This window comes from Chaetura pelagica, unplaced genomic scaffold (assembly GCF_000747805.2).
Source record: "Chaetura pelagica isolate M959 unplaced genomic scaffold, ChaPel_1.0 scaffold74, whole genome shotgun sequence".
Classification (NCBI taxonomy): domain Eukaryota; kingdom Metazoa; phylum Chordata; class Aves; order Apodiformes; family Apodidae; genus Chaetura; species Chaetura pelagica.
In genome coordinates, this window is record NW_009952982.1 from 267,657 (window position 1) to 289,742 (window position 22,086).

The 22,086-nt window shown below is 35.8% G+C and overlaps 1 protein-coding gene across 1 annotated transcript in view; it reads left to right on the top strand.

Annotated features, from left to right (window-relative positions):
- The first annotated feature begins 712 nt into the window (after window positions 1-712).
- Window positions 713-22,086, top strand: part of MUC6 (mucin 6, oligomeric mucus/gel-forming) — a 47,180-nt gene continuing 25,806 nt past the window's right edge. Inside the window, exons 1-10 of the mRNA XM_009996436.1 lie at window positions 713-798; window positions 2,555-2,671; window positions 6,617-6,740; window positions 10,115-10,160; window positions 11,883-11,945; window positions 14,714-14,954; window positions 16,564-16,690; window positions 17,864-17,951; window positions 19,089-19,198; window positions 20,960-21,167. Coding sequence (XP_009994738.1) covers window positions 713-798; window positions 2,555-2,671; window positions 6,617-6,740; window positions 10,115-10,160; window positions 11,883-11,945; window positions 14,714-14,954; window positions 16,564-16,690; window positions 17,864-17,951; window positions 19,089-19,198; window positions 20,960-21,167 — 1,210 coding nt within the window. The remainder of the gene's footprint in view (window positions 799-2,554; window positions 2,672-6,616; window positions 6,741-10,114; window positions 10,161-11,882; window positions 11,946-14,713; window positions 14,955-16,563; window positions 16,691-17,863; window positions 17,952-19,088; window positions 19,199-20,959; window positions 21,168-22,086) is intronic.

Below are 22,086 nucleotides of genomic sequence, written 5' to 3' on the forward strand. Positions count from 1 at the left end.
TATTATCTTAGCAGATACATTATATTAGCATCAATTGGACACTATCTGTTTTAAAATGTACACACATTGAAGAGCAAGTTAAACATGTCATTGCCACTGACTTCCTGCCCCCAGCTTTTAGTATTTGTGTAAGTACGTGTTTTATTTTACTTCCTTACCAATAGAGGTCAAAGCTTGTACTTAATGGATTCCCGGTTCACACAGTATCTTCGATTTTCATTCTATATCTGGTAATAAAATTTAATTATTAAATTAATAGAGTTGTGATGCTGGACTTGGTGATCTTAAAGTTCTTTTCCAGCCTTGGTTATTCTGTGCAATTCTGTTTGTGCAACAAGTGGCCAATAACTTCATTTTTTTTCTAAGTCCAGTTTGAATCTTGAATAATGTTCTGGTTTGGTTTGGTGGGGTTTTTGACAGCAGAGGAAGGGCCCCAGGGGTGGCTCTGGTAAGAAGCTGAGAAGCTCCCCCTGCTCCTAAACCAGCCAAGGAGCCATTAGAGACACAATAGATGTGCCTCTGAGATTAACATACGAAAGAACTGAGAGAAGAGCTGAGCAGAGTGAGCACTCAAAGAAAAAGAAGAGCTGTGCTGGGGAAGGAGAGCGGTGCTGGTAGTTAGTGAGGAAGAAGGGGAAGAAGGTGCCCAAGCAAAAGTTTCCCTGCAAGCCATAGGGAGATGGCAGCTGTGCCCCTGCATTCTTGGAGGAACATGGTGGAACATTCCCTGAAGGCATCAGGAAGGGATGAGGTTGGCCAGTGGACTTGGATTTTGTGGCTAGTGGAGTCGGCTTTGCGGTCAGTGGACTTGGATTATGCTGCTGTGGAAGACCCTGGCACCAGATAAGATGACTGTACTTGAAGCCCATGACACTGTGGGAAGCCCAGGCTGGAGCAGCTCTGGATCTCGTGGGAAGGACTCATGAAGGAGAGGTTCATGGAGGACTCTCTCCCATGTGAAGGACCCCATAGGGAAGAGGGAAGGACTGTGAGGAATCCTTCTCGAGGAGGAAGGAGTGGCAAGAACCACCAGCCTGTGAACTGACTCTAAACCCCATCCCCTGTCCCTCTGTGCTGCTGGGGGGAAGGAGGGAGAGGAACTGAGAACAAAGTCATTTGGACCCAGGAAGAAGGAAGGGGTGTGGGTAACATATGTAAGCTCTGCTCTTTGTGTTGTTCTGTGTCCTGTGTGCATCTGATTAGTGTGAAATTGAATTATTATTTTTACTTAGTATTATTACTTATAATTATTATTTTTATTGATTTTAGTTGAGACTGTCTTGCCTGGGACCTTAATCGGTGAAGAACACTCCTGGTCCTTTGTCTCGACCCAGGAATTTCTACCTGGGCTTTGTCCTTCTCATCCCAGTGTGTGTGTGTGTGTGTGTGTGTGTGTGTGTGTTTGTGTGTGTGAAGGGGGGGGCGGATCTTGAGTGAGAGTCCATGGGACTTTCTTTGTTGTCCTGTTGGGTCCAAACCACAACAATTACAAACTACAGATTTAGCTCAGCTGCATTTCAATTATGAGTATAGCAATTCCTGCTGCAGCAGGGGGATGGATTTGATGATATTCAGAAGTCCCTTCCAACCCCTTTGATTCTATGAATTAGGAGAACTTAGGCTGTTTTGGGTTCATGTAACTTAACAAACTGGGTTCTAAGCTAGAATCATTTGGACCACAGCTGCTTTCATGTATAATCCTCTCCATTCCTTTGCTGCATTTTATGGTGTCGAAATACATACTTCCCAGGAGAACTGCAGGCGTATAATTCAGGGTAATTCCTGAATTTCTCTTTAGAAAGGTAATACCAATTAATTGTTAAAGCCTAAAAACTGAAAGAAAAATACTGATCTGCGCTTTTCTAGATTTTTGCCGATAGGATAAATGTTCTCCATGCTAATGCAACCCAGAGGAAAAAACAGGAATTTAAAATAATGAGCACACTACGTTTGGATTTATTTTAGCATAGAGTCTAATCTGTCTCTAAATATTGATATGAACTCATCATGCCTAGTCAATTAATAACGAGGTGGAATACCTTATAGCAAATGAAAAAGAGAGATTCAATGTATTCCTCTATGGACTGCTTCATCATCAGAAGATAAATTTAGCCTTAAGAGATATTGCACAGATTTTGTTCACAACTACAGTGTTTGAGGGAAATTTTAATTAAAAATTCATACACGTGTCAATAGAAGGAAGATGTGAATAAAGGAGACATTCCCTCTATGGTTTCTCTTTTCACAATTGTATCATTCTGTCCTTTTCTGTCAGCATTGTAGCTAAAATGACCAGAATTTAGGATTAAGTGTCGTAGAACAAACTCTGCAGCCCAGACTGCTCCAGAGATCAGAAAGTAAACCACTCTGAGTCCAGCATCAACAACACAGGATTCAGGAGCAGGAGTAGAGAGTGTGGGAGATGAAAACAAACTGAGTTTGCCTTCCCTGAGTTCCAGTGCAGAGGAAGGATAACACGGTATCACACTCTCACACTGGCAGGCCTTGCTTCATTTTGTGCAGGTTTGGTTTTTTTCCCTTTGTTTTATTCCAGAAATACTACAAAGGTTTTGGCCAAGTTTATCTTCATGGCAGTGGATATGCTTCAGAAGTCTGTGGGAGTGGCAGTCTTTCTCAGCAGAGTGAGTGACACCAACCAAGTAACCCACAGGTAAAATAAGTGAGATATCCATCAAAGTGAATGCCAGAGGCATAAAGCCAGCACAAGGAGGTCTCAGGCCATTGTCCCCAACAAATTATAATTAAAAGTTAAATAGCAATTCAGGAAGCCTTTACCACTTTTAGAGGCATGTGTTTTAAATTATTTTCTACATTTTTTTTCTTAATTATATGAGGAAGACTTGATTTTACAGTCTTTTAAGTACAAAAGTACTTTTGGAACAGTGTAAGAGTGCTGTTAGTTATTTCTTAGTTTGTATTAACTTTTCATTTATATGCACTGTAAAACAATAAATTAAATCCCTCATAACATCTATAGGTGTTTCCTTGTACATTGTAACAAGACATAATTTACATTGTTAAATGAAATTTTATATTTAATATACAGTCAGATACCAAACAACAGCAGAGCTGTCTCCAAGCTACTGTTAGTAGTTCTAACAGTCTACTTACTAGCAGTCTACTTAATAGCAGGCATCTCATCTATTTTGAAGACTGTATCTGATAAATTCCAGAATTATGGACCATTTTCTAAGCACCAGGAAAGATAATGCTCTTTGTTTTGGTGACAAAAAGGAAAGCAGGAAGTGATGATTTCTACTAAAATCATTAAGTTATTATTTAGTGTCTGATGGCCCAATCACACTGGATTTCTCTTAGGTATCATCTGGGAAAGCTGTTTAAGTGTCTAAAAGCACAAAGAGAGATTAATAGAAAATTGCACAGAATGGACATAAATATCAGGGGATTCTAAAGGTGAGACATAGGCTAGGATAAGGGTTATGATTTTTTTTGGTTACTATTTCTCAGCCGAAAATTTCTTACCGCAGTTGGAGCATTGATGGCTTATGTCTATTTTACTGTCAGCTTCTTTGGAAAATATCTTGGCAGCAGGAGTAACCAGATGGCTGTGTGGTGCCTGCCTGCTTGGTTGCCTGCCAGCTACTCAGACAACTAGACAGGAGCCCCTGATGTGTGCAATAAGCTTAGCCTAGAGAAGAGAAGCAGCAGTGTGTGTGATCCTTTGCATCCTAGGAAAATTACCTGAAAGCTAACAGTGACAAATAGGCAGTAAAAATTGGAGCTAGTTTACTTATATTTAGCATAGTAATGCCAGTTATGTTAATATTTTGGTTTGTTTTGAACTAATTGAATGAAATTACTTTGCGTAAGGTGAAGCAATAATGTTTCTCCATTTCATTCTGGCTTGACTTGTCATTGCATGCTTCTCTTCCTTCCTCTTGTAAGTTCACAGTACTGAATTTTCTAGAATTTTCTGAATTATTCAAAGAGTTTTGTGTGAAACACCTAATACTGACTCAAGGTCCTGCAGGAAATTATTTTTTCTTGGTCTGGAGTCTGGACTTCAATGTAGGTGCAGTTAGATATTTCAATAAATTGTGTTTACGTCATTAGATGTCCTCATAAAATAATGTTACTTGCTGAATCATAAGTGTTTAGGCTGATTCAGTGAAATTCCTTCTAGAATAACTGAAGGTAAAATCTTTATCCTGACTTCTCACATAGAATGAGAAGAACATAGCTACTAAGAACATAGCTACAAATATGGGGAACTGAAAAAACAATATTTTAGGTAAGTGTTTATAATACATTTTGCCAGTATTTGTATTTAATGAGTTCTCATTAAAGGTCCATATAATAAAAGGCATAAAATGTTTTTGTGAATATAAAGGCTACAGAGAAAAACTTGAAGGCATAATTATCAAAGAGGAAAATTAGCTGTCAGATTATGTATTAGTGTTTTTGTTCATTCTCACACATTACTGATGATCTTAGTTCCATAAGGTGACTATACCTTTGATAGCAAAAATACTGCGGTCCAGTACCCAGCTCTGGAAATGAGCAAGTCATGGAATTCTCATGAATGTCAGATAATTTATTCCTGCTTGACAGAAATATTATGTAAATATGTAACAAATGAAAACAAATACCTATTTGACAACAATTATGATTTGTGGGTTTTTTTCATATTTTCTGCTAGAGTAAGGTAAATTTCTGTATGACACTATCAGTGATCAGGTTTGAGCTGCTGAGGAGCATTGCAGTTTCTGATCTTCACAGAGCAGTGTGACAAATTAAATTCTCTTTAAAAACGTAGAGCTGATTTGCCAGAAATTGTTGCAATACATAGAGTTGTGAAATATTAATAATTATATATATTTTTTGTATTATCAGTCTAATTATTTAGGGCTGTTTTGAGGCCCTAATATTTTTGCACTTTGATATTAGAAGTGAGAAGAAATACAGGGTATTTATTTTGAAATCTTTTGGGAAAAGGTCCTGTTTATTCAGAAACTGCTGAGCAGTTCTTATGCACTTACAAAGTATAAGAACTCCTGCATCCCAGAAGAGAGCTATGTAGAAGTCACACATAAGATCTAAATACTGGAGTCAAATGGTAATTCTGACATGATTACATTTAATTTTTAAAGTTCAGTTATTTTAACTACATTAAGGTGAAACCTGTGGAAAGGATCTGTAAAGGCAATGAGATTGTTCTTGTCTTATCTTGTAGGATATTTTAATCCTAAATGTTCACAAACCAGTTGAAGCTGTGGGATATGATAATGATCAGTACATAGATGTAATAAAATACTTGAAGTAAAATATTTTCTTAAGTGTCTGGGATTTAACTAAACAGATTTCTTATCTCTCCTATAATAATTTTTTCTTGATTTCATAAATCTACTTTGTTCTTTTATACATAGATGTAGAAAATTTTGAACAGAATTTTTGGAATTTAGGGTATCAATTCTATTATCAGCAGTCACATAGTTTACTCTTCAGCTTCTGGGTGTGGGGTTTAGGAGGAAAGAAAGAAAGAATAAAGAAAAAACCAACACTTTCATTTTCATTAAAATGGAATGGCTTTATTTTCAGTACAACCAAGTTGAGCCAGGGCTGAAGTTACACTAAAGGATAGTCACTGTCTCTCCTGTGCTTCTTCCCATCACTCAGAAGTGGCTGTGAGAACATGGTGAGGACCCAGTTTTTAAGCAAAGGAATTATACCAGAGAAGGACAAAACAATAGGAATCCAGTAAAGTAATGAATTACATAAAATAAGTATTGGATAGGTAAAATAGGAAAGGCTGAAGAAATTAATACAGAGAGGTAACCCATGCCTATTTTATTTAATGAGGAAGTTTGTCTGCTGATTAGACTATTTTTTCCTGAAGCAATTACAGTGAAAAATGACTGGATCAAGCAAGTAAAGTTCTTCTTATATTGTGTTAGTTCAGTGGTGGCAGTGATACAGTGAATGTACCCGGTGCCTCTGATGTGGAGAGTTCCAAGTGCTGAAAAAGAACTGGAATTTATCTTTTGAGATATTGGTGGGCATTAACTTCTCAAAATTGCCAAATACCACAGTGGAATAGCCTTTCCAGACTGCTCTTTGTACTTTGCAGTGCTAGGGTGGAAGACAAGACCTTATTTAGTTCACTTGCAAACTCAGGAATGAAATTGTACCATGGACAGCCCTTTTTACTGAGGCAAAGTTTGTAATTTTGCTTAAAAAGTCACATGAGGGAGAGGTGAATACAATCACTCATGAGAGTGAATAAAAGATAGTGAAAGAAGAGTTAAGAAAAAAAAAATATCTGAGATCTGTATCATTCATGCCTTACCATCTTACATTCATATATTTTTTACAGCAGTTCCAAAATTCCTGCACTTAATTCTTCCCTTTTGTATACTTGTCCAATATAATTCCTCATCTTAGAAGACAGAGCTCTAATTTGTGCATTATTTGTCTTTTTGCATATGGCTTTGGGGCATAATACCAAAATTGTTCACTAAATGAAGTTAAATGTGTTTGAGCTGTTACAAATAGAAGCCGTTTCAAGTACCTTGTAAGAGTGATAATGAACGGAAGGAGGCTTGTGTTTTATTTTCTCTTTCCAAATGGTATATAGGTGTGTTGAACTTGATGAAGAGGAGATCCTGTTTGGCAGGTACTCTGCTGTGACAGTTTCTGAAAGCCATGGGAATGAGGGAGGGCAGTGCAATTCTATATATGAGGCATCCAAGCTTGAAAGGGTAAGCCTAGAAAGTGGCAGCAACAGCACTGCACATTTGGAACGGAGGAGAGTACTGAACAAAACTCCCCCACTAGGTCATGTATCATGTTTCCGATACTAATACTGCTCATCTTCTGCAGTTTTCTGCAATCTACTGGTAAGTCTGAGATGTCTGTCTTCCTTTTGCTATATGATTTGGAATGAAATATGCATGACTGAAACAAAGTGGGTGACTGTTGTAATATTATAATAAGGTTCAGATCTTGCTCTCCTTTCCCACAGCCATCAGAGTTAGTTTACACATTTTCTTCTACCTCTCTTAAAACACACCTGCATATTTCATCAATCCATGACTGATAGAGAACTACTTGTTCTAAACATTTATTGAAATGTGGTTACTGATTTGTTGGAGCATTCCCTAAATGTGTTTCCCTAGATACAGAGAAATTTTTTTGTGTTCACAAGCTGCCAAGTGCCTTCCATCTTTCACATGTTCATGATGCAGTGCTCTAATGATGTCATTGTGGAACCATGTATCTGTGTAGAATAATGATCAAAACCTTCTTCCTTTGTTATGCAAACTGCAAAAAGTATTAAGTATGAGGTATGTGATGGTATTACTTTTTAGAAGAATGATGTGATAGAAAGAATCCTGTGCTGGAGAAGAGGCGAATTATTCCAGTCTAAAAATTTTATATGACCCTTTAAAGTATTCTTCCATATATTATTCAATACAATACTTTAGTCTTTTAAAGGGCTCTGTCGTACTTTCTTGATCCAACCTATCTGACCATTGGATGACTCTATAATTTTTTTAAAAACTTGACAAGTAAGTTCATTGTATCTACTCTGCCTTCTTATTCATTCCTCTTCCTGTAGTGTTTTCAATGTATTCTTTGAGAGGGAACCTTTTTTTGCCATTCTTTGGCATTGCTTAAGGTAATAGTTTCTTGTTATCTCTTCTGTATAGTCCCTGTAATTATCTCTGATTTCAAGAACAGGTTGCAAACTGCTAAAAAGTGTACTTCACTTGCTGTAGTTTGAACAAAGCTAGTTTTTCTCTTCTGTATTATGCTTGCTACATTTAATGAACCTTATAGTTCAAACTGTGCAAGGACATTAATTACTCTTAAATAATGCACTTAAACTGTAGCATTAAAAAAAAATTAAAACAAGCAACTCAACCCTTTCATACTCTCAGAGCCAATTTCTAATCTCAACTACTTTTTAAAATCAGGCATAACTCCATTCACTGTATTAATACCATTATAACCAAGATCAATCCTAAAGATGGATCCTAACCCGAAATGCAGATGCCTGCAAGTTTTTAATCTTAATAACTTCATATATTAGATTAGTGGGTCTGTTACTATAAATACTAATATTGGCAATCAAATGGAAAATTACTGTTGATCCCTACTCAGCCACAAGCTTTATGTTTAAATTTGGCAAATACAAATAGGGTTTCATCTATAAAGGACTGTGTTGTGTAGGATGGAACTTCAGATGAATTTAAACATAAAAGCCTAAAAGCAAGGCCTAGAAAACCCTAAAAGTTTAAAACCAGACTTAAATTTTTAGTTCTAGATTTTACTTAATAAAAGCTTCTGATTTGTTTAGTAAATTGAGGATTTACTACTTTACTGTTTCAATAGTCAAAACTGTGCATGGATCCCTAACAGAAGTATACTTATATTTGTGATATTTATTCTTACTAAGTGTGTAACCAGGAAATTACCTTGATTTATGCTGTTCAGCCATCTTGTTTTGCAAGACACAAAAGGAGTTAATAATTTAATACTGAAAAGAAATCTTCATGAACATGTGCAACTGATTACTACTATTGCAACTATAACTCAAACACTACCCCTGCTGTTAAATTTAATTGTAGTCTAATATAATTTTTTTTAAAGGTCTTGACTTTTTCAGATTTATTGACATTTTATATTCTGCAGTCTTTACAGAACATAAATCTTAAATTCTTTCTGTTTGGAAGTACAAAAAAATAATTCATTTCCATGTTTTACTTCAAATGGATTTTTAAATTATTATTAATTTAGCTAATGTGGAATACTTTGATTGAAGTCAATGTCACATAAAATTGTATTTCCTTATAAGGATGTCTCATAGTAACTGTAGGATAGGGACAAAATTACTTATTTATTCACAGTATGTCACCTTCTCTGTCTGAATTGTATTGCTGTAATGAACTAGACAGACTGACCACACAGAAACTACACTTTGACAAATACAATTCTCAAGAAAGTCAAGCCACCTAGACTAGAGTAGGAATTGAAAGGAAAATTCCTTTACCTTAGAAAAGTGAAAGTTTGTTTAAAGTGTTATCGAGCTAATTCAAAATTAAGTGTTTCATGTTAATTCAAAATCATCTCATTGCTCAAAGGAAAACAGAATATTTGCAATAACAGTAAAATAACAGTAGGGAAGATTTCAGTAGTTTAGAAATCTCATTTATCACTATTACAGCCTTTCCAGTAATAAAATCCTTCATGGTTGCTAGATACAGCTGCTGCATGGGGTTGTAGCACTTACTGCATCTGTAAAATCTGCAATTTCATGTGGTTGTGAATGGTTAATAACATTGCCAGGATGATTTTACTAATCTCTTCAGAGTTAAGAAGGAGAGGAAGAATGTAAATGCTGAGAATAATTACCAGGCTTTATCTAGTTTAATAGTTTAATCTGACAGGATACAGACTGATTGGCAGACAGTCAGGAAATGGCTCTGCATTTGTTTTACTAGCCCTTCCTTGAGTAAAAGGTTAAAGTGGATTTCATGCCCTTAGTTGTTTTCAATATAACTCTTGCACATCTCCATGTAATCCAGGATGATTATTATAATATTTTTTTTAATCTATATACCAAACCTGGAGTATTTGTAACATTTTGTAACTGCTTAGCATGCTTAGTCTTGTGAATGATGAGTTTGAAATCCTCACGAATAAGCTTTGTAAATCAAACTGTCCTGATCTAAAATATTTGTTCATGAAGTATCAAACTTGTAGTTTTACATAAAGCTCTCCAGATCGATCTCATGTGAAACAACATGTTAGGACTATCTTCAATTCCTGCGAATCGAATATCCTCTGAAGACAGCTGTTACACACTCTTAAATCCAATTAATATAGTGCTTGTAGTCTGGGTTTAAATTGTAGGGATTGTAAAACTGTTAAATCAACAATAACTGAACAAACAGAGATACCAAAATCAAGGGGTTCAGTAAAGGCAGCAGCAACTCTTAATGTAAAGAGCTATGTTATGTTAGCTTGATAGTAACACAAATTCATTCTATTATTATTATGCTGGTAACTGATTTTAACTTAGTATATTTATTTTGCATTTTACTCTTAAATTTCATTTTTGTCTGTAAAGCATTGTTCCATTGAAATGGACACAATATCTAAGAAGAAGGATAGAGGTAACACATGGCATGTACACTGCAGATAGTCACCTAAGGTTTCATTTATACCAAAGGAGAGAAATAAAATTATTGTGTGTAATCCATTTATTCTATGCTAGACACATATTTTGCAAGTAAAATTGTACTCAGAAAATTTGTATTTACTTTCACAGCCTGTGAAAATAGTCTAGACAACTGGCTGAGATGAATGTCATTTAAAGCTATTGGAACAACACGGGGTGGGAGCACTTCTGCCACTGAACTTACAACCTTGTTTTATTTCCCTTCTTTCTAGATATTAATTGCATAAAATTCCACCAGTGTAGTATATTAGTTCTTAAAAGCTTATATGAGTATATCCTTATAACATCTTTTTCAATGAGTATTACTTCAGAGAAGAACTGAGACATAGACAGATGGGGAAGCTGGAGATGTCTGGATCTCAGATCCAAAGCAAAGGCACATGCTGAAATCCTTACTCTCCAAATTGCTGTCTTGTGCCTTAATCTAGCCTACATACAAGGCAGAACTTCACCTGTTTACTTACAGTCCTTGAGATACCACATCATAAATACTACTTCACATTCAGTAGCATAGTGTGGAATTGCCAGGACAGTCTATTTCAGTAAAAGCCCTGAAGACTTAATCTCTTCCGTAGAAGGCAACAGAGGCCTGCAGAGCTGTAGTGTATATATAGATATGTTAGGAAACTTGGTCTGGTTTCTGTGATTAAAGAAACCTTCTGCCACAATATTTCTCTTGCAAAAGATCCTAAACATATAATGGAGAACCATATGGTTTCTAGAGGATATTTGCACCAGCTATTTAAGAAATACTGGACCTGACAAACTGTAAAAATTAGTAGCACGTTTCTGAAGCACCCCAGATCCTTTTCCTTACAGCTTGGTTTGGTTGTTACCATCTAGCTATTGACTTAATGTTGATTCCATGCATGCACCACCTCTGCTCCTGCACAATGCTTGCCACTTGTAGCTTGGCTGTGATGACCTTTTTCAACATCTATCTTCCCATTTTGAGCAGGAAGCAAGTGTCTAGGTGAAAGAACGTTTGGGTATGTATGAGAACATGGTGTTGTGCACATGCAGTAGCTCTGGGTTTGTGATGGAAGAGGATCCATGCTGTATTACACATTCGCTAAACACTCCTTGGCTTCTCATAACCAGAACAGGCTTTGTGAAGAGGTGTGTGGAAGGGAGATGGTAACATCTGCCAGCATTCTGCCTTAATGTGGAGCAGTAAAAGCAAGAACTAGGCCTGTATATTTCCAATTCTTCAGCTACAGATCACATGATTCTTATGACAAACATGAGACTTTACTTTTCCTATCTCTTCCCAGTTTTGGCCATTTCCTTCACTACTTCTACCCAGATGGAGGAATAAGAATTCAAAAACATGAGGAAAGATTTATCACACCTTCCTTTTTTAACAAGGAACACAGGATTTGAGAATGAAGTAGAGGAAATCCCATATTGTATAGGATTTCTGGCAGCTTTTGGGAACATTTTACTAGTCACAGAATAATTTTTTATTACAGACTGAATTATGTGATTTTTCCACTATAATTTCCATTCGTTTTTCTCTGGCACAACACAGTTCATATGTGATGACCCTGCTTTCATTTGTACCATGTTTAAAAATAAATAAATAAATAGATGTACAAATACCTAAGTTTATTTTGCTCAAAGGATAACTTTTTCTCTTGTCTTTTTCTCTTCACAGCTTTTGAAGGAAATTATTGGCCCCTCTTTTTTCTCCAAAAACAGAAAGAATCTCTACAGAGAAGTAAGTGCCCAACCTGATATTTGATGTTCACATTGCAATTAGAAATAACAACTCAATTCAGCATCAATTCTATGTTGCAGAAAATACTGAACTAATCACATAATAAAAATAACTCCCTGCCTCAAAGAACATGTGTTTTAAAGCATTGTTTTAGAAATTGTAAATTAAGAGTTTGCCTAAAAAAAACTCCAAATAGTAAAAAATATTGTCTCACTCTTTTAAGTTTTACACTAAATGGAAGGTGCTTTAGTGTTCCATGATGAGGTTTTAATGTCTGAAGATAGAGACTGTGAGCAGATAAGTAGCCTTCCACATTACAAATTTGCTATTGAGGTAATTTGTGTGATATGTTTGATTTTCATTCCTGCAGAAAACTATCTAATATTATCTAGGAATTTAGGAAATGGATCCTTTGATGCTGCAAAAATCCAGGATAAGACTATGAGATTATTTTAAAGATTGCAGGTTAAAACAAATTTATATGCAAGTGAAAGATCAGAATATGGAATAGTTATTCCTCATCTTTATATCCAGCAGCCAGTGGGGAATCAGGTTATGGACAGATCTCCACTTCAACATCCAGCTGTGCCAGCTGAAGCTATGATTGTCACAGTTATGGCAGTTTCCCAAAAGTTTTCCCTTAGCTCCTAAGAATGGTTTCTATGCATATACCCAAATCTGTAAGCAAAATTAACTCCAGCCACCTACTTACTGCAAATTTGCACTAGTCCTTCTGAGTCTAAGAAATACAAAAGGTACTTGCGCAAAAATCTACGCCATGCCAAAGCACAAAATAATGAACATATTATAGCTTTAAAGTAATAAGAATATTTGTTATCAAAGGTACTGTTCAAAAGGCAGGTATCATTAAAACGTTAACTCAAAATGGCTACTTCTGACCTCAGTGATTATGGCATTTTCTGTTACAAAGAAATTTCACTTTGATTCAAAAGGAGGCTAAACAAGTACATGGAAGCCAGAGCACAAGTCAGGTAAGCAGACAAATACCAGTAGCCTCACAAAACCCCCTGAACTAAAATTAATTGGAGACTCAGAGAGTGTTTGGGGAAGTGTATGTGCTTACTTTTCCCTTGGAGAGTTTCTGGTTACTACTGAAAATAAAATACTGATACATCAATTACTGGTCAGAACCAATACAACATTTCACGTTACTTTCTGAAGAAATGTGAGGCACTGACTTTTCAATTTAAATTTCATTCATTCATTACACATCTAATTTTTCACACACATGACAAGAATGAATAAATGTTGCCATGCTAACATGGTATACTGTATTTTACAGAACATGCTGTTTTTCTGCTAAGACAGGATGCAGAAGGCTATAACCCTCCTGAAAACACAGTTTTCACTAGATCCTTTCTAAAATGGATATGCACAAATTAAAATAAAATCCATAGCTATCATTTAATAAAAATGGAACTCAAAAGACAAATACATAATCTAGTTTTAAACTTTCTCAGTTACTAGCATTCCCATTTGTAACTTTTCTCTGATACAATTTAAATAAAACAAATACCCAGAAGGCACTCCTACATTCATAGAAGGAGACACCTATTGCGCTCTTACTGTTGCGCAACCCCAGGTAATCATTCCTTCCATACTCTGAAAAAGTTGGGGTTTGCTGGTCAGTATCATTTAATCATAATTACATGATAGTTAGGCATGAAGAATCAATTATAACAATTAGATGATTCCTATTTTCCAGTCAAACGTTCTGGACAGCAGAGAAGTATGGAAGAGGAGTACTTTTTGCCAACAGGTAACAGCTTATTGGGAAACAGTGTTTTCTACTTGACCTGATAAAACCAGTAGCATTCTATAGTAATTTGATCACTCTTTAAGAGTAAATAAATGTTTTGGCTTTTAAGCTGCGAATATAAATTGCAGATAGACTTTGTTAAATTTGGATGATACTTCGTGCTTCTAAGATATATTCTGAGGCATGTCAGCTTCATATAACTCCATGTGCAAAAATAATTTAAAAATTAAAAGTAACAATCTAAGCCTACAAATATATAGTCTAGGACATGATTTTACTTACTTCTGTAGGTCTGTCCCCTTCAGAGGGACAGTTCAAATGCTTTAAGTAGGTTTAGAAATATCTGATATCAAGTGCTGGAGTTGTATCTCTTTTTTGTGCTTAATTTCAACCTTCTAAAATCAATCTATTCATATGAAAAGTGATTATTTTAAAAAATGAAATCCGATTAAAACATTGCTTATATTTAGGAAGCTATCTGGATCACAGTGTGTCACACAAACATAGAGCAAATACAACTTGGGCTTTGAAGACAGTCTTTGAATATCTAATGATGTGACTGCAGCAAGTCCTGATACAGTAATGCCATAGACAGGTTCATAACTGTTGTGCCTGAGATGTTAAACCTCTCCAATAGCAAGCTGCTGCCCTTGCAAAGAGATGAGGCAGACTTAAATAGGAAGGTAAAGCTTTATATAAACCATGAATTAGGTGGAAGTGCATTTCCCAGGGTAGGAAGCTATGGAGCTCTCCACTGCTTACAGTAAATAAGAATATTGCTCTTACTCCAACTATTGTTTCACTTCCTGAATTGTACTAAAATTCTGAGATTACAAAAAAAAATTTAAAATGCTAGAATGTTATTTACATAATTAATATGACTAGATAGTTACTAGGTTTTCCTGCTATGTATAATCGAAGTGGCAATCAGAATGAGAAATTATGCTGTTAGGAGTCCTAAATCCATTTTTTTCTTTCACTTTCATAGTTTTGAGCAAGGATTCCTGTTCTACCTGGGGTGGAGGTCATTTTTCAACCTTTGATAAGTACCAGTATGATTTCATTGGGACCTGCAACTATATCTTTGCCACTGTATGTGATGAAACAAGCCCAGACTTCAACATTCAGTTCCGCCGTGGGCTGGACAAAAAAATTGCAAGGATCATTATTGAGCTGGGGCCTTCTGTTGTCATTGTTGAGAAAGGCAGCATTTCTGTCAGGAGTGTTGGGTAAGATTTTGTGATGAAAAGTGTTTAAAGTGTTTAAAGTGTTTTTGTGATGAAAAGTGTTTTGTGATGAAAAGTGTTTAAAGAAGGAAAGGAGTTATATAGCAGTTGCACTGAGGAAGACTACTTGTGTATCAAAAATTAATTAGCAAATTATGAAGTCTGAACAACCAACTGGACTCTACTCCCACTTCTTCCTATCAAGCATTACACTCTAGATACGTATTTTCTTTGCAGTTATTTGGGTTATGGTTAGAGTACATTTCTGTAGGCAAAGCAATAAACTAACCTTCTCAGATCAAAACAGTTCTTCAGTTGAAACTGCAGTCTCCTGGGTATTATCAGTCTGCTTATGCTTATCTCTACTGCAAGCACAGATGAAACAGCTTATACTCTTTACTAGATATTAGTTAAAATTCCTATGTTTTTTTCAAGTTCATTTGATTTGAGACTTAGATAACTGAACCCTCTGTGCTAAAGATAATATATACATAGGATATAAGAGAAACTTTGAACTATGCAACCAACAGAGAAATATTGGAGGGGCTTACAAAGAAGTCCTTGTGTATAAGACCACTGACTGTTCACATTACTCCAAGGATTACTGTGTCCAGAAAACAGCTTTTTTACTGAGGAACTGCACTTATGGGAAACTTTGGTTCTGCGTTATTCATTCTTTTTGACAAATCACTCCCATAGCAATGAAACGTCTCCAGTTTTCAGCATTTCAGTTTTCTCAGCAGTTTTCAGCAGAAAAATAGTGTTGAATTTTTGTCTGTGAGTACAAGTGGATACAGGAAATAATTGTGGATTTTCTGCATCATATAAATACTTGCCTGGCTACAATAGCCATCATCACAAAATGACAATATGCAGCTATACCTGAATTTAGAAAACTGTATTTCGAAAAACTTGCCATACTAGTCTGTGCTTCAGGAGACCTACATAAATCTATGGGCCTAACCCAATGATCTGTATTTTAAATTTCTGTCCTACATTGACAAGAACCAAATGCCATGACCAACCTAGTCTACCATTGCACAAACCCCTGCTTCAGCTGTAAGACCGGCCTGGACAACTTCAGAAAGTCCCTTCTGACCAAGTTTTCTATGATTGTATCACAAATGTACTGAGTAATTAGCTAAATAAATGTGTTCTTTAATGTTGTTAGTTTGTAGCATTAGGTTTCTCTAACCTTGTCAGTTTTCAGTTGCAGCATTAATTCCTACACTTAAGCTGTAGTACATAGAAGCTATTCAGGATAATCAACAGCAGTTCTACCACACAAACTGCATTGTTACAAGTTCTTGAAATGTACAACTATACCATAATAAAACAAAACCAAGTGAATATACACAGTCTTGTGCAGACATTTTCACTAGTATAATCACTATGCAATCATTTCCTGATAATTCTTGCATGCAACCGATGACATTTACTTTCAATCAACATGAATTTTAATGTATCTTGAAATGTTAGTTACAAATGAAAAAAATTTATTCCGTGTTGCTGCAAGTACTGAGATTGTTTGTGCATTATATCTAAAAAAGGTAACTAATACCTGCATAATATTGGTATGAGAAGGTCATTTTCTCTTCTTGCATTGTTACAGTGCCATTAAGTTGCCTTACACCAGCAATGGAATTCAAATAGCACCTTATGGACGCAACATCCGTCTGGTAGCCAAGCTGATGGAGATGGAGCTAGTTGTCATGTGGGACAACGATGACTATCTCATGGTTTGTAATATGTTCTCATAAAGCAAAGAGAATGTTTTCACTGACTTACTGGAATGGCAAGGCTTCTTTAGACTTAATGGATACTTGTTGCATGTGTTTACTGTTTTTGAAATGTATTCTTTCCCTGTTTCATACGATCCTCCTGAAATAAGCAACTTCGCTTTTTATACCTTCCTGCCCTTTCACTTCCAACATTGGTGGTTAACTAAAGCCATCATTGGTAGTTAACTAAAGCCACCAATGTTGAGATATGTGGTTGCTGTCAGAGATTTTAAACTTTCCTCAGGTTATAAAAGGTTACAATGTTTTACTAAATGGATGTTGAAGTTTAAACTTGTGTAGAATTTAATAGTGTATGCATAGTTTTGTCATTTCTGCTGCGCTTCCCCTGGACATCTTTTGGTTTCAAACATATTATGCTCCTACCAGCTCCTTTTTTTCTTTCCTTTTTCTGAATCTTTATGTTTTCCCTCCAAAATCCCTGCCATATTTTAGAGAAGAGGTTGCATTTCCTGTGATATTAATGCCACAAAAGACACTGAATTCCAGATTGGTACATTTGCTAAAAGAGGGAGATCATTATGTAATAAATTGTCTGGGAGATTTACCAGCATTACTCTCACACATATAACAGGAAATGTTACTATGATGGATACACTCTCTATTCTATGTATAGTCAGATTATTTCTGCTGCTCTAAGTTTTCATAATAATTCATTCATTGTAGCCAGTAGTAATATTACCACTTCACTCTCCAAAGCAATAGAAAATTCAACAACCTTCTTCTGAAAGCAGATTTTCTTCCTCTGACCAGTTTCTTAAGAGAACAAAGTTGAATTTCATGCTCTGTCAACAAAGATGTAAGCAAGGAAACAGCATAATTTCCTTTTCAATTTTTTCTAGCTCCTTAGATTATTATCTTCCCTCATTTCTATACAAATGTTCTAAAAGCTTATACTTTTATTAAATGAAAAAAACACAACAATCACTGTTTCTCTAGTGTGAAAATAAGTTAGCTGCTTCAAAAACCTTTCCTCAGTCAAGTCACTGAAATTAATGAGAAAAATCACTTTTAATTGGATCCCTGAAATGAATTTGTTTGAGGAAGTTAATGCTGTATAAATACTTTTACTTAGAGTAATCCTTTTGAGTGTTTTGTTTTATTTTATTTTAGGTTTTGACGGAAAAAAAATACATGGGGAAAACTTGTGGAATGTGTGGAAATTATGATGGTTATGAATTTAATGAATTTGTGAATGAAGGTAAGATCTAAGAACAGGTCAGATGAAAGATAAACCAGTTAAACTGAGTCAAGGTGTAAATTTAATACTGTACTAACCTTGCTCTAACTGCTCACTCAGTCTCAGAACTGAGTAAAGGACTCCCATAGGTCACCAACACACCTATCATATGATTATGCTACACACCGTTATTTGCTATGATGATAATATTGTGGGTTCCTCAGATATGTGATAAGGACTCTCTCATATTTTAGAAACAGGTGGTAAGGATCACATTCTCTCTCACCTAATTTTAAAAACAGTCTAGATCTATAGGAATGCACAGTGAGGGAAGTAATTGCATTAGGCCAAAGCAAGAATGAGGCTATAATAAAAAGAGCACAGTGGACAAGAACATTAGCAAGTAATGTGTCCCAGTAAGGGTGGATCTTTAGAACAAAAAAGTTGGTGTTGACAATTTAACATCTGTGGTATCTGTGGTTTGCGGGGCTCACTCATGAGTCACTCTACTCTTGTTGAACTAATGCCTATTAGTGGTAGAAGCTCGTTACACATGCTCTTGGAGCACATCTTTTGGGGTGGTTTCATCTTAAAGGAATTTTTTCAGAACTTCTCCAAAATGGAAATAAAATTATACCAAGTGGGGATGTTTGGAAGATTTGCTTTAAAAGCAAATCTGAACTACAGTGCTAGTGTGGAAACACTAAATTGTACAATAAACTAAGCTCAGATGAATACAGACATTTTTCTGTACATGTCACAGAAAAGAGTTTTTAAAAGTTCTATTTTGAAGGATTTTGATGAGTTTAACCTCACGTGTAGGAGAAAGTATAAGAACGGGGGATGAGGAAAAGAGAAATGAATTATAAGCTGGCAGAAGATAACACAGCTGACAGAAAAAGACTAGTGTCTGGTATAATGTAAGGTAAGATGTGATAGATTAGGAAATAGCTCAGAGAAATGTTCAAGGTGATAAAACTATGCTTTACTGAATAGACTTCAGGTAAAGGGCAAACAAGGTAGTAGTTGTCATCGTCAGGAAGTTTAATTAGTAGTAGGACCATTCACAGTCAACGAGTAAAATCCAGGTTTTGCTACATCACAGCAACAAATCCATGTGGGCTTTTTCCTGACAAATTATGACTCTTCAATTTACAGGTAAATTGCTGGATACATATAAATACGCTGCATTACAAAAAATGGATGATCCATCAGAGATCTGCCTGTCTGAGGAGATATCAATTTCCAACATTCCTCACAACAAATATGTAAGAAAGATCTTTTTGGCTTTTCTGCAGCAGGATTCTTAAGAGAGATTGAAAAATAGATAGAAAACAATTATAGAGAGGTGGTAGTTTCATGAAGCTGACTAGCATGGTATGAAAAAGACAATTAGTTCTTTGCATCAAAATACATTTTGAAAAAGACCTGTGGACACTTTTGAGGCTGGATTCATATAACTTATATAAATCTATCAGCATTTAGCTCTCAGCTTTCTGAAATTTCATGCAGGTCATCACAAGAATTTCAGGAAACCAGTGAATAGTTAAAGAACTTTTTATTGAACAACTAAAGACTTGACATTATGAGCTGTACAGACTTGAAGACCTGAAGACATTAAAACCATACTTTAAATATATTTCCAGATAGCAGTGTTCATAACAGGGGCAACCACTATGAACTGCTATCACTTCTAGGCCTAGATGAAAAGAAAATCAGCATACCTGAGACATCATGCATCCATGTAACTATGGTTGAAAGACAAAGCTTGGTAGCAGCAAGGATCTAAAGGGCTTCTATTTCTTAAATTTTGCAGATACAGGAACCAAATCCTGCCTAGGATGATTCTGTTGTTTCACCCAGGAAACTCAAGTTTTGCATTCCCACACAGATTTTACAGAATCACAGAATAGTTTAGCTTGGAAGCAGTATTTTAGATCATCTAGTCCAACCCCTCTGCTCAAGCAGGGTCAGCTAAAGCAGGTTGTCCAGGCTAATGTCCTAGTAGTTTTTTAGTATCTCCAGGCTGAGGAGATGGTAACTCCACAATTTCTATCAGCAACCTGTTCCTTTTTTCTACCTAGGTGGTCATAGAGTCACCATATACCTAATGACAAGTACTCATTGCTATCCTCTAAAAAAAGCATTTTGCTTTACATAGAATGATCATGCTCTTTGGTTCCATTTGTACTTACAAGAATGTGACCTTACTTTGCAATTCTCATGTACTTATTTGTATACACCATAGAAGTTACTAGTAATTACAAAATACTTACAATTTTCTTCTTGAAATAGAAGATTTTTTTTTTTCCTCAACAGTTTAATCTTATTTTTCTAGCAACCCCAGAATTTTAGTTTGAACACAGAGACCAGTCCTCTCACTAAAAATTTCAGCTTTCATACTATTGAGGAAGAGCCAGCTAGACTCCTTCCAAGATTCTCCTTTTCCCACAACAGAAACACAGAGAAACATTAGTTTTGTAGCATGTCTTCAACAAGTAGAGCAGGAATAAAGAACAGGGTCCAGGAAGGTACTTCCCTGAAGAAGAAGCTTGTAGGTATTACTTCTACTCACACTGAAAAGTTGCTTTGATCTGGCGGAGAACAAGTGTTGGCTGGAAGGTGTAGCCTTTGTTTGAGCAAAGCGGAATGAATGTTGCCATCTTCACATTGAGAATGTTTGTCCTGGAATCGAACCTCCAGGAGACAACATCCCCCCTGCCTGTAATGTTCTTAGCCATTTTTAGGGGCATTGATAGTACTGAAAGAATTCGTTAATTTTCAGCTTAACGAGAAGTGGAACTAATTCAACATATCCTTCTGTTACACAGTGGGTTTATACTGCCTTCTATTTGAGAATTTCTCATTCATTTTAAGTCAAACACATGTTACTAAACTAGAGGGAGTGGGGGGAGGGGAAGAACAAACAAACCAACAAGAAAATCATAACTACCAGTGATATTCTATTGTGGTTTTTTTACATGAGAAAAAAACCTACTAGAAACAATTTTCTCTCTCTTTTTATTTAGGCAATAATCTGCTCTCAGCTGCTTAACTTGGTGTCACCAACCTGCAGTGTGCCAAAGGATGGGTTTGTCATTCGTTGCCAGCTTGATATGAAGGACTGCAGTGAGCCAGGGCAAAACAATTGCACTTGCTCTACACTTTCAGAGTATTCAAGGCAATGTGCCATGTCCCATCAAATGGTGTTCAACTGGAGAAATGAAAACTTCTGCTGTAAGTTCAAACATCTTATTCATATGAGAGTGTACTTAATCTTGCTACATCTTACATAAAGGAAGAATGATTATTAACTGGAATTTAAATAAACTGATAGAAAAGATCCTACTGTCTTGAATAAAATTATTTTCTCAAGACAACCACAGTGGTCTTTGATGAAGCATTAAGAAGGAGAGCATGGAAAACTCAAAGGAGAAGGAGGAAACATGAAATGTAGCTCCTGCATCTAGATAAGCAACCATAAAAGAGATAAACATCCACTAAGTGAAAGCTATTCAATTTCTTAGATTTCCAGCAGGAGGCTGTTCTCTCTTAGTGCAGGTTTTTTCATTATTATACTTAGTAAATTGGCCATTGAAGGGAGAGGACTCTTAAACGGCCTCTGAAGTATTTGAACCTTTCTGCTAATGATTGCCAGAGCCCCTTTTATTCACAGGAGATTTGCTGTTGTGCATTGTCAGATGCTCAACCTTCTTAATTACAGCTACTGATAGGAAGTAAACGGGAAGCTAATCTTCCATTACTCTTGAAGCTGTACACGGTTAGACATGCTTTTTATCAGATGCCTGTTTGTTTACAAAGTTCTGATTCACTTTTTGCAGTCTTTCTGAATCCATCCGAAGCTCAATCTATAGTTAGTGTTAAGTAGCAGGATTCATTGTTTTACAAGAGAACACACTGAGCATAAAAAAGGTAAAAAGAAATTTTAGTTGGTGTTATTTCTAAGCCAACTCACACATTAAATTAGCAGAGACGGATCATGTCAAAAAAGAGGACCTTTCAAAGTGACCTTTTAAATACGATATTGTTCCTCAGAAGCATACAATTTAACCATATTTTTGTTTAATCTTGATGTGAATATATGGCTATGGGTAGCAAATTAATAAAATAAGTTGTTTTGACGACAATATATTTC